This window comes from Pagrus pagrus (genome assembly GCF_965226575.1).
Source record: "Pagrus pagrus genome assembly, chromosome: 18".
NCBI lineage: Eukaryota > Metazoa > Chordata > Actinopteri > Spariformes > Sparidae > Pagrus > Pagrus pagrus.
In genome coordinates, this window is record NC_140202.1 from 12,511,058 (window position 1) to 12,537,461 (window position 26,404).

Genomic DNA, 26,404 nt, shown 5'->3' on the forward strand with positions numbered 1-26,404 from the left:
TCTGACCAGGACAGGTTTTACATTTAGTTTTAGAGAGCAAAACAATAAGCTTGTTTGTTTTCCCCCTCTGTGTGGAGCCAAGTGTGATGCTCAACATGCCGAATTGATGCCATCTAGTGGCTATAAATGGAACTGGAATAATATTTTCTTTCTTTTTTCCCAGGAGATCATCCTGAAAATGACAAACCTGAACACTCTCATCATGGTTGGACACTAAACGCAAGACGACCATGGAAGGAGACAGCATATTGAACTCCACTGTGAACACTACAAAGGACGTCCACCTGGTCACTCACAGTCTCTGGGAGGTGATCACCATTGCGACTGTGTCGGCTATCGTCAGCCTCATCACCATTGTGGGGAATGTCCTGGTGATGCTCTCCTTCAAAGTTAACAGCCAGCTAAAGACAGTGAATAATTACTACCTTCTGAGTCTGGCAGCTGCTGACCTCATCATCGGTGTTTTCTCCATGAACCTGTATACCTCTTATATTCTGATGGGCTACTGGGCCTTAGGGAACCTCGCCTGTGACCTGTGGCTGGCGGTGGACTATGTTGCCAGTAACGCCTCCGTCATGAACCTGCTGGTGATCAGTTTTGACAGATATTTTTCCATCACCAGACCTCTCACCTACAGGGCCAAACGGACTCCCAAACGAGCTGGGATCATGATAGGTTTGGCCTGGCTGGTGTCACTCATCCTGTGGGCCCCACCTATTCTCTGCTGGCAGTACTTTGTAGGGAAAAGGACTGTCCCTGAGAGACAATGCCAGATCCAGTTTTTCTCTGAGCCTGTGATAACATTTGGGACAGCGATTGCTGCCTTTTACATCCCTGTGTCAGTCATGACAATCCTGTACTGTCGGATCTACAAGGAGACGGAGAAGAGGACCAAAGATCTGGCCGAGTTGCAGGGGATTAACTATCCCACAGACACTGGGGTCACCCAGCCTCAGAAGACCATTATCAGATCCTGTTTTAGCTGTAAATTAAGGTCAACTTCACATGACAGGAATCAAGCCTCTTGGTCCTCCTCCAGCAGAAGCAACGCTGCCAAATCAGCAGTCACCACCAATGACGAGTGGTCCAAAGCTGGTCAGCTGACCACTTTCAACAGTTATGCCTCCTCCGAGGATGAGGACAGACCCGTGTCTCCGGGAGGCTTCCAGCCCTCCTTCAGGAACCAGGCCTGTGAGACCATCAAGAGTGGAGTGGGCAGTGAGAGTGAGCAGCTCAGCAGCTATGACGAGGATAGCTTCTTCCAGACGCCACCGAAGAGCAGCTCCCAGAAGAGCAGCAAGTGTGTGTCCTACAAGTTCAAGCCTGTGGCCAAAGACGCTCACGTGGAGCACCACAGCAAAAACGGAGACACCAAAATGGCGTCCTCGACGTTCTCCTCGGCCGAGTCCATGAGCGTTCCGTCCGCCTCGTCGACGTCCAAGCCCATAGACGCCACGCTGAAGAACCAGATCACCAAGAGGAAGAGGATGGTGCTGATCAAGGAGAGGAAGGCAGCTCAGACTCTCAGCGCCATCTTGCTGGCCTTCATCCTGACATGGACGCCTTATAACATCATGGTGCTCATTTCCACTTTCTGCTCAGACTGCATTCCCCTCTCACTCTGGCATCTAGGTTACTGGCTGTGCTACGTCAACAGCACCGTCAATCCCATGTGCTACGCCCTTTGTAACAAGACTTTCCAGAAGACCTTCCGTATGCTCTTACTTTGCCAGTGGAAGAAGAAAAGGATCGAGGAGAAACTATACTGGTACGGACAAAACCCAGTGGTCAGCTCCAAACTGACATGAACTATTGTTTTTTTTTAAGATGGTGTATGATTATGGCTGTAAATTATATGTTTGTATTATTGATCTTGGCTTTATGAACCTGAACTCTACATATTAGATGATATCAAAATAGAAAAAATACTATATCAAGGAACTGGTACGATTTCTAGTGTTGCTCATTAATCAGTAGTTCTGCTATAGTGTATGTTAATTACTGCTCCAACTTTGGAAATGAAACAACATTATAAAACTGTCCCAATACAAATCAGTGACACTGTAAATAGATTATTGAACATTAAAATACCTGTATTTTTCCCTGATGCTCTTATGCAGGAGATGCCATTAATAAACACAGAGTATTTCATATTGTACTGTATTTGTATTCAAGACACACAATTTGATATTTCTGATGCCATGATAAAATTGCCCTCATCTAATACTTAACACTGTATATTGGTTGAATAGTATTAAAGGTCCCATATTATGCTGATTTCCAGGTTCATACATTAATTTTTGGTGTCTACTAATAAATGTTACATACTTTAATGGATAAAAAACAACATTTTCCTCAAACTGCCCATTGCACCATCTCCATTCGCCCTCTGCCTGAAGGGTATGTTTCAGTGCCTGTCTCTTTAAGGCCAAAAATACATGTCTTCTCCGATTCGTCAGCGCTCACAGGCCTGAACATGCCTGAGCAGGCACCGCCCACCATGTTTTTGCATCAGCTCTGCTGGTGTTTTTGCAACCCAGGCTGTGCTAAGGACATAGACCATATTCATACGGTGTCCATTTTGCTCTGATGTCATGGTCAGGGTAGCATATGCTGGGATAATGCTACGCTGCTTTTTTTCCATGTTGCAAGTTGTATAAATGTAGGGAATCTGGTAAATCAATATCATTTCACTGCTTCGCGATGTCCTTTGATCAGCAACTGTACCAGAGAATGGATACTGAAACGCTGAGCCATATTTCAACTAACATTAGCATTCAATCACTTCTTAGCTAACATTACCGTTTACAGTATTGTCAGATTGTCTATGTTTATAACACTTGCAACTTGAAACACAGTTGTAAAACATTTGAGCTTTGAGCTTGGGAGTGTGATGTTGGAGGGAAATGGCCACAGTGTGATTGTGGTCTATTGTTGAGAGCGGTGTCTGTATAGTTATGACATTACAATCTTATGGAAGTCCCGTCGGCTAGTTTAAAGGCACAATTTCTGAATATGGGCTGTGTCTTTTGGTGCTTTCACCATTTTTCTATAACACCTGCTTTACAATCAAAAGAGACAGGAAATCTCACTTTCTACAATATGGGACCTTTAAAAAAACACCAGTATCCTCCCCAACTTGATGCTCTTACACCCAAAATGTAGGTGTTGTGTTTGTGTTGAGGATGCACACTTTGGAACTGCTATTTTATTTTAAAGGGCTAATACGTGTCGTCCTGATGTCAGAATCTGCTTGCTAAGTCAAGATTGTAACTCGATGATAATCAAAGCCTTTTCACATGTGCCAATGTCATTTGTCAGATGAGTGAATATCAATTCAGCTTCATTGTTTTTCACATCACACATTATACATTTTCTGCCCAGAGTAATGACACCATTAATTACAGAAATTAAGCTTAGCCATTTTATTAATACTACATGACAAACTTGCTAAACAATGTTTACAATAGGAAAAGTGTGGAGGATTCAAGAGCACACATGGTTTATTATTCATCTGTTTATTACTCGTCATCCTCAGGATATTTTGTTTTCTTCGAGTATTGATATACAGTATTTGTTTTCTCTGAATTACTGTTACTAGATCAATATATCATCATGTCTTCATTGTATTTCTGGCAAACTTGTAATGTACTGTGGCAAAAATAAAATGTTGTTTGTGCAATGTTGTGAACAGTGGATGGGAGATGACATGCAAAAGATATTTTACATGTGTCACGAGCTAAAACATCATGAAACACTGTTTTTTGTAACTGTGATGAACCAGAAATCTGCACTTGCAACTTGGGGAATGAAAGAGACGCTTTGCTTCATGTTAGTGTGTGATGGAAACAAAGCTAGAGCTAAAACCTTACTGCATTTTTATACTGTGTTCCAAGTTTGTGATTCATTTTTTGTTCTTTTCAGTATTTTGTGATCATGTCCATGCATTTCTGAATAAAACGTGGTGAATTTGATGTCCAGTTTGTTGCAAAGAAAATCTAAAGAAACTAAACTCTTGGCCCTCAATAGCTGCCAAATCCAGTGTCATTCATTATCACCAATCCCGAGATTGTCCTCCTCATAGCTCATCCTTCTTGCAGTCTCCACTCTGAATCAGTTTGAATGTGTCTGCAGGTCTCACCATCATCCATGCATACTTGCACAGCCGCTCCTTGTTGCAGTCCTTCTGCCAGTAGATGACGTTTCTGCGATTGAGGTTGGCGCCAGCGCAGGCGTCGTACCACCAACCCCCTCCCGGCACCCCTTGAAACTCCAGCTTCGCACAGTTTTGGAAGTAGTTGTCGTTGTCTCTGTCTTTAGTGGTGAATCTCTGGTTGTCATGCAGGTAGTTCTCTGTGTCCAGTGTCAGAGCGTCTACAGCCGTGCCCTGGAACAACCCCAGCCTCAGTCTGTATGCTGATGATTCATCCTCCACCAGGACTGGATCATACTCCCCCATCTTGGTGATGGCGTCTCGGTCCACCAGTTTCACTCCAAGTTTATAGCGCCCAGGGCCGCGGGTGAGCTGATGAAGGTATTCATTCCCAAGCCAGTGATCGCTGGTTACATGCCCGAAACCGAGCTTGTACTCCACCCAGGTACGATCGAAATTCACGCTGCTGTTGACGGTGATGTGCTGCACCACGGTCCAGCCTCCCTCCTGCATGGCACAGTAGGCCACGATGGCGGAGTCGCGCGGTTGGATCAGGTACACCCCGTCTCTGGCCTGGCCTGAAGACGTCATCAGCATTTCATGGCAGTCTCTGGGCAGCACTGTTGATCACATTAATATATTAGCTTTCAATAAGTAAAGGTTAATTACACTGACTTCCTTTAGCTTGTCTTTACCCTCCAAACATAAAAAGACTGTTGGTGAGTAAGAGATTGGTGGGCTGGGAGAAAACTTAGAAAACTTCACATAGCAGTAAAATGAGGGTTTACATACCATTGTGTTTTCGACAGATATTGAAATAAATGAATAAAAATTATGGCTTGATTTTTAGCCGGTGCCCAACAAGCATGCCCTTAGGTCGGAAGAATGAGATTTGTAGGTCACGGCATCTTCGTAGATCCACAATGCTTCACTTATAATGTTGTGCTGTGACATATTTTACCAAAATCAAAAACCTGCAGCTCCTGCGATTTGGCTATTGCACTTAGCCATAGTCTGATTTTGATAATATTGCAAATAATTGTGCAGCTCTGACTGATACTACTCTTCTGTGTGTCTGTTAAATATGAACAACCAGGAGACAGTTTACTGCTTGCTACTGCTTTACTGACAGCTTAGCACAAGACTGGAAAAATGGATCTATCCAGCCTTACAATGTCCAAATTTGAATAAGAAATTAAATTGTGTTTGTTGATCAATTTGTTTGTCAATTGAATTTAATCAGAATTAGCGTGTTGGTGTGCAAGTGTTTCTCAATGCCTCAGATAAACATCGTAAAACCCTGATCAACTTCCAAACGTTTACAACTGTTTGTCTGACAAGATCTCACTAAGATACACAAATCACCTCATTCAAAGCCCTTATCACTGATGAGTCACTGAGCAATTTGGGTCTACAGCCTGGAATCTGACCCACACCCACAGGAGAATTTGATTATCTAAGATGAAGACAATTCGGCATTTTAAAGCAATCACAGGGCTGAGGTTGGAGGATTCAACACAAGTCATGTGCATTTCATTCCTCAAGAACTGTGAGCAAAGCGAAAAGAGAAGTCAAACTGAAAGTGAAAGGGCACACAAATTAATACCTCTCATTCCTCGGTTCAGGACCAAGTGATGTTCATCTGGAGGAATCATATTCAGGTTCTCAGCCTGGAGATGCTTCATGTCAACTGCAGCCACGCTGAGCAGCAGCAGGGCCACTGCTGGCAGCCAGTCACTCAAACACTTCATCCTTCACGTTTGCCAGCTGCCAAACCAACAGTGTTTAGTCAACAGTGTGCCAAGCTTCTTATGAAATTCAGTGAACTTAATAAAGAACACACCACAAACCTCTGCTGAAGAACATAAATGGAAGATATCTTGAAATGTAAAGCAACGTGCTTACCGTCAGTACAGCCACATGTATACGGTGACAGAAATATGTTGTTCTCTGTACCCAAATCTTTCCCCACACTCCTGCTGTATTAGTTGCCACTGACTGAATGAAAAGCACAAGCGATCGACTGCTGAGTTCACATTCAAAGTTCACTTAAATCCTCTCTGTGTCCCAGTCACAGCTGGACTTCAACCTCAGGTTCACATCACAATGACACCAACCCTCCACTTATCTGTGTCAAGTGAGATAAATGGAGAGATATGAGCTCTAGGCAAAACCAGAATCTCTGACTTACTTAAATCACTTCAGGACTGAATGAGGTTGAAGTCCACATGAGACTGAATTGTTTACTGGAATGTGTTGCTGGAGATTTATATTTCCACCAGTTGTTTCACCCAACTGTACTTTAACCTGAAGTAAAGTACAGTCGGTACATTTCCACAGAAGTGTGTGATTTGCATTTGCATTAATAAAACAGAGACATATCAGTGCTGTTTTCTTCCACAGAAGGTGGTTGCGCCCTTTGTTTTGGATCCAAATAATGTTTATTTCAACACATTGTTTAAAATCTTAAATACAAACTTTATTCATCACAGATTGAGCAATCAAAGGGAATAGACACTCACAATATATCAGTCAAACTAAATTCTAGGATTCATTCTTACATTTTCCTAAAAGAAAAATGATCTCGATCATAATTACAACATACTTGGTCAATGAAAAGACAATGATTCAATTTACAGTATATTGCACAGTCTCTGTACTTCTGTTCAAGTTGTCCTGTATGGTAATAAATACATAAAGCTCGACAGGCATCACCTTATAAGCTAAAAGGCACTTTTCTGTGGAAACAACAGCAGCTCCGGTCTAATGATTCGACTAAAGATTCTTGAGTTTTTTTATCGGGGCTGCTACCAATGAATGTGTTGTGGTTCTTCTTTGCCATCAAGTAAGTTGAGACAGGAAGGAATCAATGACCTGAGGAAAAAGATAATTTTATTTTGTATAAGAAAATTCAAAGCCATTAGTTACTGACAGGGGTGATGATTTGATTTTACGTGCAGCACTGACCTTTGCCATGTCTCCAGCAGTCCCTGGTAGGGATTTCAGCAAAGGTTCCTGATGCCATAACTCCAATAACTGCTGATTAAAGACCTGGAAATTTCTGCAACAAAGTGGCAAATTGTCACTGTTTTCAGGTGGTGATGCATAGGTGGTTTAGTTCCTATTATGTATATACTGTATTCAAAAGTTCGAGGGACAGAGGGTGGGGGTGATTACAGCTATTTGTCTATTTATGCAGTTTTATGTTATTTTGTCTACAGTGTCCTACGAATAAGATTAATATACACAGCTTTTTTCCATTCTTTAAAAGGTGCAATATGTAAGAATTGTCAATTCATACTCAAAACAAATAAGGGGCAGTATATCACCAGTTAGCCATGCAGCTACCGATTCGGACATGGATATTGGAGTGGTAACAGGCAATAGGTAAAAAATAAATACATGTTATTGTTTCATATTCTGTTGATAATCTAAGTTAATGTTTGAATGTTGTCAACTTAAATTCTTACATTTTGCACCTTTAAAGTATCTCACATTTCATAAAACACAGCAACACTTACTTATCCGATGGAAGTTTAGTCGATCCACGATAGCCACTTGCTCTCAGCTCCTCGCCCCAGTTTTTCAAAACTGAATTTATCCACTTTAAACCAACAGTAAGATATCTGTGAGAAACAAAGACAACCTTAAGTAATTTGCAGATCTGTACAGTAACTATTCTGCTACTCTGCGTACACATATGTCCATCATATATTTGATTCTTTGGCAAAAACAAAACAGTTAGAGCAGGAATACTCACTCTTCATATGGATTTGTGAGGACTTTCTTCACTAAAGGAAAGAGGTCAACACAACAGCCAATGGTGATCCTGGAAGAATCTTCATCAATACTGCAGAGAAAAGTTGATTCAATTAACATTTAGTCCACTTGTAGCCTGTGCTGCTCAAACTATAGGGCAAAATTTAGGACACTCACCTTCTGCTTATCAGTGGGAGAAAATCAACAAACACACCAATATCTTGGATCCTGTACAAGACAGTGAAGTAACAATATTTCAAATTCCAGTGAACATATTGTGTGATAAATCTTTGAAAACCAACTACACACTACATACAGTATACATACCTCAGGAAGTATGTCAACAGCTCTCCTACATTTCTCTGCCAGAGTGTTAAAGACACTTTCAGTCTCAGATTTCTTCCAAACAGCACATCAGTCATTGTGCTGTGATCCCTTGTGAGCTGAAAAACATTGTTAGGCTCATATCTTATCTGCATATTAATAACAAAGTATTACTAGAAATACAGTCTGAGCTGGGACAGTATGTCTGACCTCAGTGAGCGTACAGTAGTCGGCTTGTTCAGAACCAGTTCTACCAGTCCTGTGGTTGTTATTGACATTTAGCGGAAACTCCCAAGGGTCCATGTCAAATATCTCCTGTTGCATGTCCTGCACGCACTTCATCTCGTTCTCCTTGTTCGTAGCATCACAAGCCCTCCCGGTCCCGAGCTGCTTCCTCCGAGCCACAGCCAGATGGTGGGTCTTCCTCTTACATGACACAACCCGCTTCACTCTGCCTGGGTTGTGGCTAGAGCGACTCACTGGAAACCTGGGCAGTGTGCAACGTTCAAGCATTACGTTTGAAAGCCAAAACACATTATGCACTGGCTGTCATGTGACAACAAAATTGAAAGGCCTACCTCTTTTTGTTGAAGTCCTCCACCTGCATTTAAAAATACATTTTGCATGGTGATTAATCAAACAATTAGGAGGTGTAGCATATAGAAATGTGTGTGTGAGAAGGTGTCACCCATCTCACCTCTTTTGTGTTTCCATGAGTATAGGTCACCCTGTACTGGGATGCATCCTGCTGAAAGGCATTTGCAAGATTTGGGTAGTCACCGTCTTCACTGTTGGAGTCCATTACACCTAGAGACAGAGAAGCCCCTTTTCATCAGTTATAGTGCATATTTATACCTAATTAAATACATTCAAACACACACAGTCAGTTCAAGTCAAGTCTGCACAATAAGATGATTACAATATGGTTTATGTATCGCAATATACTTATTATTCACAGCATTCAGCAACATTTATTATGTCTTTAGGTGGCAGAAATATGTTAAGCCAGTATAGTAGGAAATAATGGGAGAGGTTGTTTAAAAAAGAATAAAGTTGTAATCCTCCAGTCTGACAGGCTTTCCAGGCTTAACATACTAAAACACAATTTCCCACAATCCACGTGGGCATCCTCTCGGCATGACGTAGCCAGGAACTGCTCCCGGACCCACAGCTGAGTGTTGTTGTGAGTGTTTTCAGCGACTAATTTAAAAATGTGGCGAACTTATTCGGGCCAGAATGTGTTTGAAGCTTTTGGACAGCTTTATTCGTTTTCTTTGAACTGTTAAGTTTCGCTCGGAGACAAAACGAGAGAGGTTTTTTTATTGTGCGTAGCACGTTAGCTGCGTTTACAGTTAAAACCATTTCTCTAGCAAGTCGCAGCAGTTTATAACTGCGTGGCCACACTTAAGGTGAAGCAAATAAGATATCCTAAGTGGTGTACTCACCTTGTTTACCATTCCTAATGAGCGACAATAAAGTTCAACCTTCTCTGTGATTCTGTCAGGCGGCTGCTAACAAGCTTACGTCCAATTTAAACTGATAATACCGCCCAGTGTGAGAGAATAAAGCATCCTATTCATAACCCGGTCTGTGTAGTGTGCGACCTCTAGCGACTCTTGAGATATTAAACGGTGCACATTTCAAACCAAACACCTCGTTAGAGCAGTGGGCGACATGTGTGGTTTTAAACATGCTCCCAGTCAGCTGATCCAGACACATTTAACTAGAGAGGCAGTTACCAGAACTGATGGATCAGCTGGTTTCCTGTTTTGACTCTAATCAATCTTTGCTCTTTGCACTTCATGAGCCCTGACCCTGACAGTGCCTTTATCCTGGCCACTGAGGCATATCAGCTGTTTGCCTTTGCACTTTATTGACCTGAGGCAGGCTGTGGCTTGTGTTGGCTAATCCCTGCTGCACTTGGGCTCACTTTGACAGCAGCAACTTCCCTGAATGCACAATGAAAAACAACATCAGCTGCTTTTATCGACACATCATCTCTTTCTGTTTTGCTTTCGCTGACTCTGCTGTTTTTGGTTCTGCACTTTCATCCGATGTAGAGGTCCTCATCAGAGGCCGAGGCACGGTCTGCGTGTTTGACTGCATAAACTGGCGTTGAGGTCAGGTAGGAGATTTTAAGGTTGTACTGTTTAATCATTTCTAAATAGGCCCTTGGTTTAATATCAACAGACTCAGTCATGTGATGTTTTGCATGAAAGCTCTGAACATCATGTGACTAAATTGTTTTATTTTCTGTGTGTGTGTGTGTGTTGCTTCTGCACCTGCAGCTCAGTGTTAAAATGGTGCCTGTTCATGCTGCCTGTGCTTTGTTAAGCCTCGCACCCCTGTTGGTGCTTGGTGTTCCTCCCATCTGGACCCAGCCAGAGCAGGTGCACCTCTCTTATCCAGGTAAGTGTTTGAACCTTCTCCCTCTGCCTCATGTGTTTCAATTTATTGACCCCCCCGTCTCTCTCTGTAATACAAACCAGTATCCAGGTCATGCGATTTGCAGATTCACAGATGTTTTGTACAAATAACTCAATAGTATAATGATTGAAAGCACTGGTGTATTTAGAAAGCTGAACTTTTTGTTACTCTTCTGAAGCTCTGCAATAAGTCTCACTGAAGCTCAGAATCACTTTCAGTTATCTTGTGTTTCATGTGAGACACTGCACGCTGTAAGTCAGGTTAAATACACCAGATAATTGCCTCAACTTCCATACATTTTGCTGATGTTACTGTACCCTCAGTTCACACAGAGTCTGTGCAGCATAAACGTTTTTTCGTTCATTCCTCGCGAAGGTGAAACATGGTAGTCATTAAATGAGTTGATGTCTCGGTGAAATGAGTACCTGGCCAGTCGTCAGCTTATCTTGCCAGCAGCAAGATCAAAAGCACCACTCTTGTGCAACGTCAGCCTTTTCATAAGCATCTCTTGGCTTTGATAAACGCATCAATAAGTGAATCCAGTTGTTCTGTCAGATCAATCCGCATCACGATCTCAATAAGTGGGCTTTTCTTCACAGGAGTGCCAGGTTCCATGGTTGTGACCTGGACCACCTTCAATAAGACAGAGAGCAAAGTGGAGTATGGCCTTCTGGGCGGTCGGCTCTTTGAGATGAGCGCCAAAGGTGACGCCACTCTGTTTGTGGACTCAGGAAAGGAGAAGAGGAAGATGTTTATCCACAGAGTTGCTCTCACAGGCCTCAAACCGGCTGTTTCTTATAGTGAGTGGAGCTTTGATATTACTTCCACTTTGTCAGATTGTTTCTCCATATAAACATGTTTTTCTAATTTCAGCGTACCACTGTGGGAGTGATGAGGGCTGGAGCGATGTGTTCTTCTTCACTGCCCTGAATGACAGCACTAGTTTCAGTCCCAGGTTTGCACTCTACGGAGACCTGGGCAACGAGAACCCTCAGTCTCTGGCTCGGCTGCAAAAGGAGACGCAGCTTGGCATGTATGACGTCATCCTGCACATAGGTGAGCTCCACATCAATAGAAATGTAACAATCATTTTTACTCTAAAAGCAGTAAAGAGGCATTAAGCGTTATCAGCTGTTGTCTAAGGCGTTAGTCATCCACAGATACCTGGCACAATGCAAATGTGTACTGAAGAGGTAATATATCATGATGGTAATAACTGTAATCAGCATAATGATACCTATTTATCATTTGTATGTTTTGCTTTTGGACGTTGTGGGTTAGATACCGGTCACCTGCTCGCTCCATCACTTAACAGTTGACAAAATAATGTCAATGAATAGGTGGGCAGTAGAATCGAAACAAAATATGGGTAAAAAAATCAGACTCAATCTCTGACTCTCTTGCTTTCGTCTCATGTCGCAATTTCCTGCCAGGGAATAATAAGAAACGTTTCTTCCCCTTTTAGTGGCTTGTCAAATGAAACACAGACTTAAATGCTATTTTACAGCTAATTTACAAGTTTAGGGAGAATAAAATTACTTGTTTGCCTCATAAAGCAAGATGAAACTTTCATAGTCCACTAGTCCAGACCTATTCAACTGGAACGGTTGGCCGGACGCAGCCCCTTTAACAACCTCATTCTGGCCCTTGGATCATTTTGTCAGTGGGCTTATTAGCCCATTTATTAGTTCTGTCTGTCGCTAAGCACAAACATACTCTTATTTCAGTTTAAACCCAGGCTGTTTAAGCAGAGAGAAGTTATGGGAATCAAACTGACATCCTACTTGTAAGATTAAAAATGGTGAAAAGTGATGAAAACAAGCAGAGGAAAAAACTTGTTTCCACAAATTTTAATTTTGAGTTTTCCAGGTCAGACGCAGGGAATGAAAAAGTCTCACCCCTTGGCACTTTATTTCTTTCAAATATGGCCCTTCGGAAAAAGTAGTTCACCAGGCCTGCATTCGTCATTTATTAAAGGACTAGTTTGACATGTTTGGAAATATACTTAATTGCCTTCCATGCTGAGAGGTAGATGACAAGATCGATACTAATCTCCTGACTGCATGCTAAATATGTAAATGCATCTAACTCTTAGTAAGAAAGCGATTAAACGTATTTCCCAAAATGTTTGACCATTACATTAAGCCTTATCACTATAATACAATCTGAGCTGAATGACAAAATGATTAACAAACTGAGAAACAAACTTTCAAGTAAACACAATTTATTTGGGATATATTGGCACAGTGCACCAAAGATATATTGTTGTTACCCTATGCTGTGGGATAGTAACAATCTAAATAAAAAACACATATCTGTTCTAATCTGGAGATGTTCTTGTTGTTTTGCAGGGGACTTTGCCTACGATATGCATGAGGTACTTTACTCTTCTTTCTTTACAATATAATGAACTGTGATCACACTTGTGCTCAGTTAAGGTCACTGACGGCACATTTCTTTCATCAATAGCATATATTCTTAAAGCCTCTGAAATATTCCACTAATTCCACAGTGACAGATGAGAAAAGCCACTCTACCTTTCTCCACTGCGCTTGCCCTCAGACTCACCACTATTTATTATCAGTGCATAAAAAGGCTCTCAGCTGTGGTTGAGACACACAGCTTATGATTAGCATTACTGTGAAATGCCTTAATCCTGCGGTGAAAGACGAGAGTTGGGCTCATGTCGCTCAAGTATTTCTTGAATAAAAAAGCACCATTTATAACCACAAATCATGAGTCCCAATAACATTTTCGCTCATCTGAAAACCTCCCAGCTGTCATTTTTGATACCTAGCGGACATACTGGTGACCTTGTCTTGGTTGCTAATATCATTTCTCCTGAATAGAGGTCCTTTTATTATTCAAACTTTTTTTCTAAATGAAGAGAAATGCTAAATGCAATCAGCAGACTACTGCGAAAATTAATAACCATAATTTTTCTGGGCTGCGTCTTTTGCTGGAATGTGCTAGTACATCCTGCGGCTTCACTGATATTATAAATAGAAAAACAGAACATTTTGTCTGAAAGGTCATAAATGGCTGTGGCAGGTAAAAGCCATCAGTGCAGACATGAACCGCAGTGTTTTTAAAAGCCGTGTAGAAAAAAGGAAAAAAACTCTCCTCTGGTTTCAGTGAGGTTTGTTTGGTAGGCTGATGATGCATTCCTCAAACTGTCTGGAAAATGGACTAGCATAGTTCTCAAAACTAATTTGGCTGAATATTGGCAGATGGAGAAAAATGAAACATTGTTGTCTAGCGGGAAATTTTGGCTTCGTGTTTAACAGCTGAATGAAATTATTCCAGGACAATGCCAGGATTGGTGATGAGTTCATGAGGCAGATCCAGTCCATTGCAGCCTATGTGCCCTACATGACCTGTCCAGGCAACCACGAGGCCACATAGTAGGTGGATTTTCATTTCCTCTCACTTTATTTGACATTTGTTCAGCAGCTATATAGGTTGCTTAGTCAGTCGGACGGGCAGCAAAAGTTTCCACTCCCTTTGGCGGCAAAAGTTTTCATCCTAGGAAGAGAAAACTTGCCTGGGAGGGGGCCTGTTGCAAAAAGGCGCATATCCTTTATATTGATTAACAGACTTGCACAAGATTGTGTGGAAAGGTTGATCACAAACTAAAGGACAATTGATTAACTGTTCAATTGGCTTAAAGGGGCTGTGGCAGTGAGTGTGGCCTATAGCAGGAAGAAGTATAACTTCTAGACGGATTCACGTTTGTGAAGGTGTGTGGATTCGAAGGCATCAACACGTGGTTGCCTTCATATTTGGTGAAAAATTGTTTCTTACCAGCGACCGCTTCAAGAGAAATTCATAGCCAGTGAGTCAACATGGAAGCTGCCTGACTGTTTTCTTTTTTATTTACATTTTATGCCACATTCTGTTCTGGGGCAGAGTTATAATCAATGGGTTTTGGACAAAAACAGCAGTACATTCTGTTTTCCATATTGGGGAGCAAGACGTGCCAGACAACCCCTGACAAATTGCATTCAGAACTGACTACTGTAAATGTAAAGTGTGTGTGCACGCATGTGTTTTTTGGGGGGTCAGCCGCAGTTTTTCCGCTGTAAAGAACAATCTTCGGTCTGCCGAAAACTCTTCACTGTGCCGTCAGAACATATGGGAGCTATTTGGGTCTCCAAAGGCTGGAGCGGCGTCAGGAACCACCAACATCTAAACAAGGCAACACTCTCCAAAACAAACATTTATCTGACTGGGAATCATCAGCTCTCACTATCTGTTTTTCAGTTCCCACAGACAGCCCGTGGTGGTGGTGGGAAGTCTGTCTGTGTTTTGACTCATCTCCACTGAATGTGTTGTTCACATTAAGTCTGGGAAATGTCCTGGTCTAAGGCACAGGGCAGGAAGGAACAATGTTGCGACTCATTGATTAATTTGTCATTTTTCAAGCAAAAATCCCAAAAATCTGCTGGTTCCAGCATCTCAAATGTGAGGATTAGATGCTTTTCTTTGTCTAACATGCCAGAACATTGAATTTCTGTTAGTTTCGGACTGTTGGTCAGAACACATAATTTGAGCTTGGTATCTGAGAAATTATGGCGCAAGAAAAAATGTTGAATTGATTAATGGGAAAATTATCTGCATATTAGTAGATAATAGAGCTGTACCTTATGTCATTTTTTACATTCAAAGCTTCTACTGAGGTTTGCGAATAAAGCTTTGAATGTCTGTAGTCATATTTTAATCCTCAAACGAAAGCTTCAGTTCAAATGAAGCACTTTGATTGAGTCTTTTTAGTTAAATCAACGTTCTTTAATGAGTATTTCTGAACCAAACTGGGGTTTTTCTACAGTTGTTGGTATGAAAGGGATGTTGTCTTGATGGAGCACTAACAGAATACATAATAAGACCTTGAGTAATTACTGTAATAGTATTTGAGCTGAATTAGATTTATTGTCATTATGGTAATATAAATGTATTTATGTTGCTGTTAGACTGCCTCATAAAGTATAAGTGTGTGCCTTTTTGTTTTGTAAGTGGCAAGCAGAAAAGGAAACAGTTTTTGATCACAGTGAAAATGTTGTTTTTGAAAGGATAAATGCCAACAAATATAGGATCCGAAAATGCCCAAAATGTTAACGAAAGTGAGAAAACATTCCTGGATCCGTCCCTTTATCTGGATACGCACCAAAAGTTAAGGGGTTTATTCTGTCCCGAGACCCTTCTTCCATCCAAGTTTCATGGAAATGCGTTAGTAGTTTTTGTGTAATCGTGCTGACAAACCAGCAAACAAACGGACACAGGTGAAAACATAACCTCCTTGGCCGGGGTAATAAAGCAGAACATTTTGTTAGATAAAAACATGTTGTTAGTTTTGGAAATGAATACATCTATCTCTTTTTAAATAAATGAGCTGGAAATGATCCTCCGCAGCCACCCCTGAAATCTGCATCTGCAACAGTGCAGAAATGCCAGCATCTGAATGATGTAGAATTTAAATCTCAGTGTGATGAATGAAGCTTCGAAGCTTAAACCTGTTCAGTACAGCCCTAGTTGATCATAGTCATTTGTTGCAACCCTAATATAAACAGGGTAGCAGCCTTCAGTGCTTCTGTTCATGTAGCGAGTTGTACACTGATATTCTGACACATTGATATTGCGCTTTTGACAAGTTTTTAATGTAATTCGAGTGGTTTTGATCAATGAAAATACACCACCACTGATGTAGTTTGATAACATATAATACTCTACCTTGTGAGTCAAATCCTTTCAGTCCATTTCCCTGTTAATTTTTGGGTTAAGTTCAATAGTATTTTGTGGATGATGATTAAAGACAGATGCCTTAAATTCATCAGATCAGCAGCTAATGTTTACCTAAAGTTCAAGCACATTCGCTGGAGTTGGTTGTAACATTTAGAGAAGCCTGATCTTGCACCATAATATTTACTTGCCGCCGCTAAACTGACTGGGACATCTCTCGCCTGGCCTTGCCATGTGCAACGCGACTACAGCCTGGTCTCTATTAAGGAGCTGCTCACAGTAGTCTCTTTTTCTTGGCGCCGCATCCTGACATAAGAACCTGATATCAAGAACCATTTTGCTCGCTGCATTACATAACCAGAAGCCCTGCTCCGCTCTCCCTCTTCTATACCTAAATGTGTATTTTGTTCTGCGGTGATATTCCCAGCATCTGGCCTCTGCTTTTTCTGCCTTGCGCTCTGTTGTCCTCTCCTCCCACTACACTTCTCTGTTCCCCTCTCTTTCCAACCGCAAAACCTAATGGGTGAAAGGCAATCGAAACGGGGCCGACCACAAACGTTTTCAGTCAGCATTCCAGCAGGATGAGAACAGTGGATCCAATGAAGATGCCCCAATCAAGACTGTCTTTGTTCACCATGCACAATATGGCACATCAGGCCCTTGGAGGGACAGCGAAGTAACCGTTGCTGTTTGAAACAAAGTCTTGTGATGGGAGTCTGTGACATGCTTCCTGAAGACTACAACTGGTTCGTGATGACTGGATTAAGCTCATCAGATGATGAAAGGGGAAGACATGATGAGGAAGGAAAGTTTTGTTGGGTCAGTTTAAGAGTCGGGTTGTTCACATTGGATTTGACAGCCACAAGATTTTTATCTCTGTCTTCTTTTAATGGAAAGCAAACACCCATGGAAACAAGTGTGCTTTGGGTTGCAGAGGATGAATCACATGTTGGTCTCCCAGCGTACAGATTAATGAAACAAATATAAGCTTATCGTCTTTGCACCACAAAAGGAGAAGCCCACTGTTGGCTTTATTTCTCCAGGCTAATCCTTTCCCCGAGGGCATGCCCAGTTATATTACTCTGTTTGGCTGTGTTGAGAGCATGTGTATTATTTCAGGGCATAGAAAATTGATTGTTTATTGCTACTAAGTGGATGGTGCCTTCCCAGATCCCTCTGCATGTTTGCTGGTACCATTCCTAGCCACAAGATGGGAGTATGAACTCATCTCATGACTGTTCCTGGTTCAGTGCCATGACTGATGACTCCAGATCGTAACTGATTTCCACAGGAGCAGATGTGACCTTTGAGCTTACATTTATTGTATGGTTGGTTCAGGATATACTGAAATTTTCAGTTGATGCATTTTAATAAATGATGTGGTTCTTGTATAAAATATATTTCCTAAAAATCAGGAGTTAAGTATTTCAATATTTGATTGTCAAGAAGTATTTTTGGGGGATAATAGTCATAAAAACCCCTAAACAAAGGATTCTTCTTCATGCTGAGTGATGACAACACTCAAGTCAACGAGTCTCATTAAACTCTTAGATGTATTCAGCATTAACAAACATCTCTGTGATCCTCCTTTTCTGTCCCAGCCCCTCACTTTGACCTCTGACCCTCCGGTCTCTAGTTCTCCCTAACCCTACATTAACCCAGTCGGTGCAGAATATATGTAAAGAATTTAGCCTTTTTTCTCTTCTTTATGTCAGATAAGAAAACAGTCGTCCCAATCACCTCACTTAGTTAATGGCCCGTTGAGAAGATTGGCTCCTGCCTTCATGCTGGAATGAAAAACTGTGAAAAGAGACTGGCGGGTTGGCGTCAGCGAGAGCTTTCCATGAAAGGGTTTTTCCCTTCTGCATGGTGCACCCATTGTAATATTTGAGGTGCACTGGTTTAAGATGGATGATGGTAGAAGAACGATGTTCCAACTTTTAAAATGTGGCTCAATAAAATGACCGATACCCTTCACCTCGAGAAAATATGATTCTCTCTGAAGAGTAGAGAGTCACAATTTAACAAGACCCGGCTGCTGTTACTTGGATGCACTTTGTGTAGTGACTGTCCGTTATTACTTTTCATCCTTTGTTTTCATTATTTTCCACCGCAACCTTTTTTATTTAATACTATGCACTGAGCAGAAAGGAAGGGAGGGTAGGTGAGTGTCTTAACAGTCTTTCCCTTCTTATTTTACACAATGAATCAATGCCGAAAAATCCTACGAGTTGGAAAGTTTGAATTATAAAAGTTTGCATTTGAAGTCCACCTCTAAAGATGGACGAGTGAGTGGATGAGTCTCCGATGACATTAAATCTCCCCAACAACCTCTGTCAGCCACTTCTTAGCAACTGCCTTTTTAAGACACGTAAAAGCTTCTCAGTAAACAAGTCGGGTATTTACTGACCCCGTTTTATGTCATAGAACAAAACATGAACATTTATTTCAGGCATCAAACCCAAAACCCATTCAGAAAACCCATTGAACTCGGGAGAAAGACGTGCATTTTTGGGGTTTTGGGACTCATTCCTGCAGCAGCATATAGTCCAAAACCCAAAGACTCTTCATTTACTTTCATAAATAACATAAAAAAGCAGCAAAGATTACATTTAAGCCACCGGAACCAATAAATGTTGACATTTTTGCTTGAAAAATGACTTAATTTCAAAATAATAGATATCAAGATAGTTTGCAACTAATTTTCTTTAAACACAGCGGCTCTAGTGATTGATTGTATAGTTTGATGCATTGCAAAGAGTAAAGAAATTTGTGGCAGTCATTGCGGTAGCAGTGGATTGATCACTACAAGCAACCTGCTATATCTGAATCAAGTAGGAACCACCACAACTCGGTGCTGAAACGGTTGTGGAATAGCCTCTAATGTGATGCAACTGGTCGTTGGATGTAAAATTACAGTGCTCTTTAAAGATGTCATGGTTTTGAGAGGGGTATATTTAGCTGCCTGTTTTCTTGATTGACAGGTGTAGTGCTCACAGCCTCAGTGGCTCCTACTCGCTCACCCCGTCTCGGCTCCACCCAGGCTCCCCCGCACCGGCCCAAATTTTTTGATTATGCAGCTCCAGAAACTGACCATGATGTAAAGCTTCAAAACATCCCATCAGAAAGGGCGATGTCACCGAGGCTACGTCCATGTTTTTCTGCAGCCTTTAATTTGGAGATGCAGCCTCTGATAGCCTGGCTGGAGCAAAGTGTACGGTTTCTCAGAACATCTAAAACTGGCGCTCTCTCTTTCTCTCTTTCTAAACTTCGGGGCAGATGTCACCACCACAGTTTGATGGTCATCTTTATCCGATGATATACCACCCGGAGTTTCCTGCCAAGTTAAAATAAGACCCGAATAGTGACCTAAAACAAAAGAAATCCACCGAAACTAGGCAGTTATTTTGAGATTGCTGGTTTGTAGCTTAGCTGAGAATTGTCTTCAGCATATTGTGAAAAGACTGCAGTTGAGCTGTTGTTTGAGATCTGGTGTAGACACCACAAAATAAGAGAGGGCAGAAGCTTGAAGAGTTAAATGCTGTTTCTTAGACATTCAAAGAACGTAGATTGTATGATGTGTGTGTCTAACTACCCTTTCTCTTCTTGTTTGTGCACAGTAACTTCTCAAACTACAGGAATCGCTTCAGCATGCCGGGCAACACTGAGAGCCTTTGGTACAGGTGAGAAAGGGAGGAGAAAATATGTCAGTTTCCATGAATAAGTTAGAAAGTTGTTGCTTTAGTTATGACGTGCTTAAGCTGGTGAAAGAACCACAAGCGGTTTTGGTGAATCCAAAGTGGGTGCTAGCTACACACACACACACAGAGCCAGGAAAAGAAATCATCTCTTTTCCAACAAGGAGCCCCATGTGAAGTATCATGTGCAGGTTTTCCTAAACCTCCTACTGTATTTCAGTGAGCATTAATGAGCTCCCTTCTCTTAGTTTGGTTTGACTGCTATCTAAGGGACATGGTGACTACACAAAGGAGCTATACATCTGATGGGGTGACTCATCGCCCATTACAGACCTCCTCCTCTCAGACAGTAAGATAATACCTTGCTAGACCACAGGCCAGCTGCCCACTTCTCAGGCCGAGACGCAGACAGGCCTGCTGGCTGAGAGCCCTTTTCTTATGTGCACTGTTAGGAACAAGAGGGGGCTGACACTGGAGAGGCAACTGAAATCGCGCAACTGCTACTGGAAAGTGTTCAGAACATGCAGTACACATGTACAGAACACATGCTTTTCCATTAACCCTGCAGAGTTGATTCACTTAAGTGGACCTGGCCCCGCATTCAACAGCAAACTGTCAGGGACTACAAAATCGCCTGGATGTTGGAGTATTTCTCAAACGATGTGGGATTTAAAGAGAGGCCTGTTGTTGCTTTTCTGCTGGCTTTCAGCATGCTTCCTCTACTGGGTCAGAGCCGTGTATCATTTTAACGATGTGTGTCCGCAGCTGGAACCTGGGGTCAGCGCACATCATCTCCCTCTCCACTGAGGTTTATTTCTACCTTGAATTCGGCCTGGACCTCCTCTTCAAGCAGTACGAGTGGCTGAGGAAAGACCTGGAGGTTAATGACTGCACCGGTTACATGTGTTGATGATGGCTAAGTGCTCTCCTTTGTTCCCACACTTGCACGCTCTTTTTTCCACTTTAGCACTTTCAAAGTCGTCCAATTTTCTCCTTGTACAATCTACAGATTTCTCATTCTGTTAGAAATAAAATCTCTCTCTCTCTCTCTCTCTCCTAAACCAGGAGGCCAACAAGCCAGAGAACCGAGCAGTGCGACCCTGGATCATCACTATGGGACACAGACCCATGTACTGCTCCGATGACGACCAGGACGACTGCACCAAGTTTGACTCCCTTGTGTGTAAACCACAGAATCCCATCCATTCATTCATACACTTTATCTAATGCACACAGCGCCCTAAACTACACTGCGATAGAGAGCACTGGTGATCAAGCACCAAACTCATACGAACGACCAGTGACCATTGGACCAGAGTTTAAAACCAGGAAATGTTGATGGTACAGACATTTCCAGCAGCCTATTTAAAGCCTAAAATTCTGAATGTTATTGGTTAAGAAAAAAATGGATGCAGTCTGAGGTGTATGATATAGATATATGGTGACTATGTACATCACACCATCACAAGCATATGTTTGTGAGACATACCTGACGTATTCATTATATATTTAGTTCATATGTCTTGTCATTGATCAGATTTATGTGTGTTGGGCCACTCGGAGGTCGTTCTGGGCCGGATGTGGAGTACAGACCGCCAGTTGAATAAAAGGCCGAATGTGCACAGAACAAGAAGTCAAGAGAAGCTTTAAAGTCTGGCTCAGTAAAGGAGGATAATGCCACTCACACATCTGTTTAGTCTCAAGTGTGGAAAGTCCTGTTGTGATGGCTTAGCTGCTCTCCTGATGGCAGCCATTTTAATAGCAAAGCATAATTATCAGTGCTTTCGTAACGCTTTAGTGATTCATTCTATTTGATTCTGCTAAGCAAAAGAAATTATTATCGTTACCTTATAACATTTTCTAAATATCCTACAAAGGGCTCATTGTTTATGTTGCAGCGTGCGGACATCTGTATTGTTTTAGGTTCATCACATGAAAGTATTTGTGGGGTTCATTCTCCGCCGTGTTGCCCGACACTTTAATTACTCCTGGTAGCAGACGTGTCACGCTGGTTGCAAGTTGGCCCGTCCACATCGCAGCCCATAAGCACATTCAGTACAGTCTGCTGTCATAATCACTGTAATTTGGAACCAAATAGTTTCCACTTAGTCTGACTTCTGTCAGCACTTGGCTCTGTTTGGAGTGAGGCTGGCACGATGGGGCTCCACCAGGTAGTGTTTCGTGCAGCAGGTAGTGTTTCGGACGTGACTGTTGGTTCATGCTGTCATTATTCCTCTCTGTTATATCTCAGGTCCGACTGGGATGGAACTACACCAAACCTCCAGCTCCTGGTCTAGAGGATCTATTTTACCGCTATGGTATGAACTCTATTTGACAACCAGCTGTATGCTGCTAATGGGTGTTTAAGATCACAAATTTGCACGCTCAGACAGACTAATGTCCTCACAGTTGCAGAGAGCAGAGCAATCCAAACATCCTTTATTAAAAAAGCAGGCGTTTGGTCTGGCTGACATCCCGACAGCCCATTTGTAAATGTTTTTCCTGTATTACATTTCTCAGACGGTTGTTTGTTGCATTTAATTATTTAACTTGTGGTGGAACTTTTGAAAGTTTTGGTTGCTCTGATGTTAAGCTTTTGTTGATTGCCGAGAAATCTCTAAATTAAATGGGCAGACGATCTGAGAGACATTCAGATTACACAGCAAAATGTTTTTAATTGGGCTGTTTGTGAAGTTATGTTTTTTGTGGAAAGTTGCTGACTATCATCAGATGTCTTTCACAGGAGTGGATTTGGAGTTGTGGGCGCATGAGCACACGTATGAGAGGCTTTGGCCCGTGTACGGTGACAAGGTCAGCGCCTGCATTATCAATTCACCAAGTTCTTACATCTATAGTGTTTTATAGTCAGTGAAAGAGACTTTTTGTGTTTTTCTCTTCAGGTGTGCAACGGGAGCAAAGAGCAGCCTTATGTGAACCCAAAAGCTCCTGTACACATTATCACAGGCTCTGCTGTAAGTACTTTCACATCACTGCAAGCATTTTTCCATAATGGATCATTCCACAAACTGACAGCAGCATCAACAAAAACAATGTTAGCCTTTGTTCACTGTCCTGCCCGTGCAGCAGTTGCTCTGCCGCATGAGTTTAGCACCAGCTGTTCCTCTGGTTAAGTGTTTTCTGATGTGGTGGCGAGCAGCGCAGGGCATGCTTCGTCATCCGACCACAGAGGGGTTAGTCACTGGCATATCAAAATGTGGCCAGACTCACACCGAGGCGCAGCCACAGTTGTAAATGTCACACAGGGCTTTGTGGACGGAGCTGGAGAAAGGCATGTGGCTCATCACTAACAGGTTCGGTTAAATCGCTGTTGACTCCTCCACAGGGCTGCAGAGAGAGGACTGACAGGTTCAATCCAAACCCCAAAGACTGGAGCGCCTTCCGCAGCACAGACTACGGCTACACCCGCATGCAAGTGGTCAACGCCAGCCATCTTTACTTGGAGCAGGTCTCTGATGACCAGGTAAGGACACATGGAAGATCATGCACAAGCACAGCAAAGGTGAAAAGACACATTTGAGAGTATTGCTTGACTGATGAATACTTTTCTGTGTGTTGCAGTACGGCAAGGTGATTGACAGCATATGGGTGGTGAAGGATAAGCATGGCTTCGCTGCCTGGTTCTGAAGACTGCCATCCTTCAAAAATACTGCTCAGGGAATGCACTTTAAACTTAAAAACAAGCTCATTTTCAGCTATGGACCGATGATAAAAACTTCACAAGTTTCCTTCCTGGCCACTCAGCCTTTAAAATTAAGCGAATCAATAATTTCAAACTTTTTCCGCTTTGTTTTATCCAATAAGACGACCTCTTTATAACGATCGTCTACTGTGAATGTATATAATGCAGCTGTGATTAGCTGTGAGGTGCTCTACTCGACAACGTTTTGTAAACAGGGCATCAAAAATTGTTTTATATTTGAATAAATTCAGCTTTTTACTTGGATCTCTGGATTGGCCCTTCTTCCAAAACCATCACTGCAGTTCATCACTGAAGTTTGACTTCAGTTTGTTTAGTTTTACTTTTCATCTACAGGTAGATTAAGGTACATTCCTCTCTGCATGAATAATCCATTGACAACAGACATAGACAGCTGTCAGCTGACAGTCTGGCAGACACCAGGCCTCGTTCCCTTCTGAGCATATTTAGTTTCAAATACCTGGAAATGCACTTACACAGATCACATCTCCTTTCTATCACTCTATCTAGACGACAGATTCTCCCTTGGCTCATCCTATCAGGATATTGGAACCCCGTTTCATTGTCCGTATGTGTGGCCGTTGGGACCCGAGACAAAAAGACACATGGAAGTCTACCCCTACACGAGAGCACTGTTATGTAACTCAGGGATACTTGTGGCTTTGGCGCATGCAGAGAGGGAGAAGGCTCTTTCCCCAGAGGGGTTTCGCTCGCGCCATGACTCTCACCACTATGTTGGCATTAGTCCCTAATAACAGCGTGCTGCTTCTGATGAATACTGGCTGACAACCAGCGCGGATCTGCACGGGTCTGTGTTTTGAGTTGTCAAGCAGTGTGTTAGCGCCACAGTGTAATCATGTCTGCATAATTCTGTTGACACAACATAGTCGACATGTACAAAATCAATGATGTGTCGACACTGCACACATGAGTTAACATACAGCACGTTATTTAGCGAGTACATGCGTATGTTAATCGGTGATGGAAACACTGCAGGGAAAGCAGCATCGTTTTTTGCTGGAGAAACGTTAACGCTACGCTCCGTTGGGATGTGTCACAACAAGTTAGCCATAAGAAGCTGAGAGTTCTTGTAGAAAGTACAAATGTAGTCAGGCGTCAGTGGCATGTTTTTAAATCTGACCGAGGATTTGTTGAACTTCTCTCTGATGTCGATACCCTGCTGTTCAGTGGTGTCTGGCAGGAGAGAGACACACATGCGTACAGTGATCACACCTCACACTCACATGCTCTCGGTGTGCCTACCCACCGCTAACTGTCAGTCACACACTGACTTACGGCTGTAAAAGTATCTTTGCAGAGAAGGCCCCGCTCCGCTGAGTTCCTAACCTTTGACCGTACTGTACTCTGCATATTGTGCATCCCACTGAGTGGGGGACACTGTGTGGACCACAGAGAGCAGAGGGGGGCCGGACAGGAGAGCATTCGCTGCCAGAACGTAGCCTAGATTGAATCATTGCAATTTGTTCACAATTGTGAACGACCACATTTATAGTCCAATAAAAGTTGGTTGTTTTCCAGTTAGTCATCTATGTACAATGTTATAATAAGCGCGTCACATGGCGTGCACGTTCCTCATCATTTAGTTCGTGTGATTGCCTAAAATCTAGAAAGAAGAAAAAAACATTGATCACAATCCAGGAAAAAAAGAGCAAGGAGAAAATAACATGTCACTTCAGATCGCACGGCCGATGCTGAAATACGATGTGCTTATTACGGCTATAATTGAGGAACAGCAGGTTCGTGGTGGTGTGGTTATGGGAGTTTTGTTGACAGAAATGGATCCCTGCCTTTAACGGGGCAACAGATTTTCTAGCACTTCCTCGTCTACTCTGCGTTCGCCAATTTATGCCTCTTAAGCTTTGCAGGCTTTGGCAGGTCAGAAGTCAGATTTGTTTGCTTGTTTTAACAAAACGTATTTTGGGGAAGTCTGTCCTCATGCTGTCGGACATTTTAAATACCCCGCTTCTCCACTGATCATGCACAACAGTATTTATTGCAAACGGTGGTGTTGGCAGTTTAATCTGCTGTTTGACTGTAATTTGCCCTGTTAGTCCTCATCCGGGTAGTTAGCCACTGTAATTCATTGCCAGCTGATGAACAGGAGCTGGTGTCTGCTTAGACTTAAAATTAAGACCTTTACATGAACACGCAGCTTCCCCACTTCAGTTAGCTTCATTGCAGCGGGCTAATTTCTAATCACACATCAACAGCTATTTCTTCTTCCCAAGCTTATGGCTCAATAAACCATTAAAGTAATGAACTCTCTTCAGACCACATGCGAAATTGGGAAGCAGATGTCTCTTTCTCAGCACCAACCAGCAGTGAAGCCTCTCTATAAGACCTCGCAGAGCGCCCTTCAGTTCAACTCTGCGGCTTACCAATGTTATTTATCTATTTTCAAGAGTTTCTAGTAGCTCTCACACTCGACAACAAACTCCCTCTAAAGACAGGATTCGGCTTCTGTGTGGTATTTCTCTTCATGGGTGATCAAGAGCCGGCACTTGATCAGAGGGTTAAACTGTGGAGACTGGGGACATGTGTAATGAATTCAAGGCCCTCAGATGCTGG

The 26,404-nt window shown here is 42.3% G+C and overlaps 4 protein-coding genes across 6 annotated transcripts; 2 read left to right on the forward strand and 2 right to left on the reverse strand.

Moving 5' to 3' along the window:
• Positions 1-230: 230 nt before the first annotated feature.
• chrm5a (cholinergic receptor, muscarinic 5a) lies at positions 231-1,875 on the forward strand (the record flags this gene model as incomplete). The annotated part of the gene is made up of 1 exon (XM_084380957.1): positions 231-1,875. The coding sequence occupies one exon, from the start codon at positions 231-233 to the stop codon at positions 1,806-1,808; it is 1,578 nt and encodes a 525-aa protein (XP_084237083.1). The 3' UTR covers positions 1,809-1,875.
• A 1,537-nt stretch (positions 1,876-3,412) lies between these two features.
• Positions 3,413-6,248, reverse strand: LOC311274432 (fibrinogen-like protein 1-like protein). The gene is made up of 3 exons (XM_084382110.1): positions 6,059-6,248; positions 5,760-5,920; positions 3,413-4,773 (listed from the first exon to the last, which is right to left on the reverse strand). The coding sequence occupies exons 2-3, from the start codon at positions 5,902-5,904 to the stop codon at positions 4,079-4,081; spliced, it is 840 nt and encodes a 279-aa protein (XP_084238236.1). The 5' UTR covers positions 5,905-5,920; positions 6,059-6,248; the 3' UTR covers positions 3,413-4,078.
• Positions 6,249-6,565: 317 nt separating this feature from the next.
• On the reverse strand, positions 6,566-10,290 carry LOC311273848 (KATNB1-like protein 1). Its single transcript, XM_084381125.1, has 10 exons — positions 9,682-10,290; positions 8,934-9,043; positions 8,815-8,837; positions 8,447-8,723; positions 8,240-8,355; positions 8,090-8,140; positions 7,914-8,003; positions 7,675-7,779; positions 7,121-7,214; positions 6,566-7,027 (listed from the first exon to the last, which is right to left on the reverse strand). The coding sequence occupies exons 2-10, from the start codon at positions 9,036-9,038 to the stop codon at positions 6,995-6,997; spliced, it is 894 nt and encodes a 297-aa protein (XP_084237251.1). The 5' UTR covers positions 9,039-9,043; positions 9,682-10,290; the 3' UTR covers positions 6,566-6,994.
• On the forward strand, positions 9,366-24,061 carry acp7 (acid phosphatase 7, tartrate resistant (putative)). Of its 3 annotated transcripts, none has more exons than XM_084381122.1 (15): positions 9,366-9,419; positions 10,297-10,361; positions 10,525-10,645; positions 11,263-11,463; positions 11,537-11,719; positions 13,015-13,040; positions 13,970-14,067; positions 20,020-20,082; positions 20,863-20,977; positions 21,163-21,276; positions 22,349-22,415; positions 22,841-22,908; positions 22,998-23,069; positions 23,441-23,578; positions 23,677-24,061. In XM_084381122.1, exons 3-15 carry the CDS (start codon positions 10,537-10,539, stop codon positions 23,740-23,742), a joined length of 1,320 nt encoding a protein of 439 aa, XP_084237248.1. In that variant the 5' UTR covers positions 9,366-9,419; positions 10,297-10,361; positions 10,525-10,536; the 3' UTR covers positions 23,743-24,061. The 3 variants fall into 3 exon arrangements, with proteins under 3 accessions (XP_084237248.1, XP_084237250.1, XP_084237249.1); XM_084381124.1 differs by having other exon boundaries at positions 10,297-10,356; XM_084381123.1 differs by having other exon boundaries at positions 9,399-9,416.
• The last annotated feature ends 2,343 nt before the right edge of the window (positions 24,062-26,404 follow it).

What these genes read in the sequence shown, in the direction of transcription:
- acp7 (XM_084381122.1), top strand. Translation starts at nt 10,537, where the DNA reads ATGGTGCCTGTTCATGCTGCCTGTGCTTTGTTAAGCCTCGCACCCCTG. An exon ending in ACTGAGAGCCTTTGGTACAG is followed by an intron (nt 20,083 to 20,862) that starts GTGAGAAAGGGA and finishes GTGTGTCCGCAG; the next exon opens with CTGGAACCTGGGGTCAGCGC. An exon ending in ACATTATCACAGGCTCTGCT is followed by an intron (nt 23,070 to 23,440) that starts GTAAGTACTTTC and finishes ACTCCTCCACAG; the next exon opens with GGCTGCAGAGAGAGGACTGA.
- LOC311274432 (XM_084382110.1), bottom strand. Translation starts at nt 5,904, where the DNA reads ATGAAGTGTTTGAGTGACTGGCTGCCAGCAGTGGCCCTGCTGCTGCTC. An exon ending in CCTGAACCGAGGAATGAGAG is followed by an intron (nt 4,774 to 5,759) that starts GTATTAATTTGT and finishes TGTGATCAACAG; the next exon opens with TGCTGCCCAGAGACTGCCAT.
- LOC311273848 (XM_084381125.1), bottom strand. Translation starts at nt 9,038, where the DNA reads ATGGACTCCAACAGTGAAGACGGTGACTACCCAAATCTTGCAAATGCC. An exon ending in GAGGACTTCAACAAAAAGAG is followed by an intron (nt 8,724 to 8,814) that starts GTAGGCCTTTCA and finishes CACACTGCCCAG; the next exon opens with GTTTCCAGTGAGTCGCTCTA. An exon ending in ACTACTGTACGCTCACTGAG is followed by an intron (nt 8,356 to 8,446) that starts GTCAGACATACT and finishes AATGTTTTTCAG; the next exon opens with CTCACAAGGGATCACAGCAC.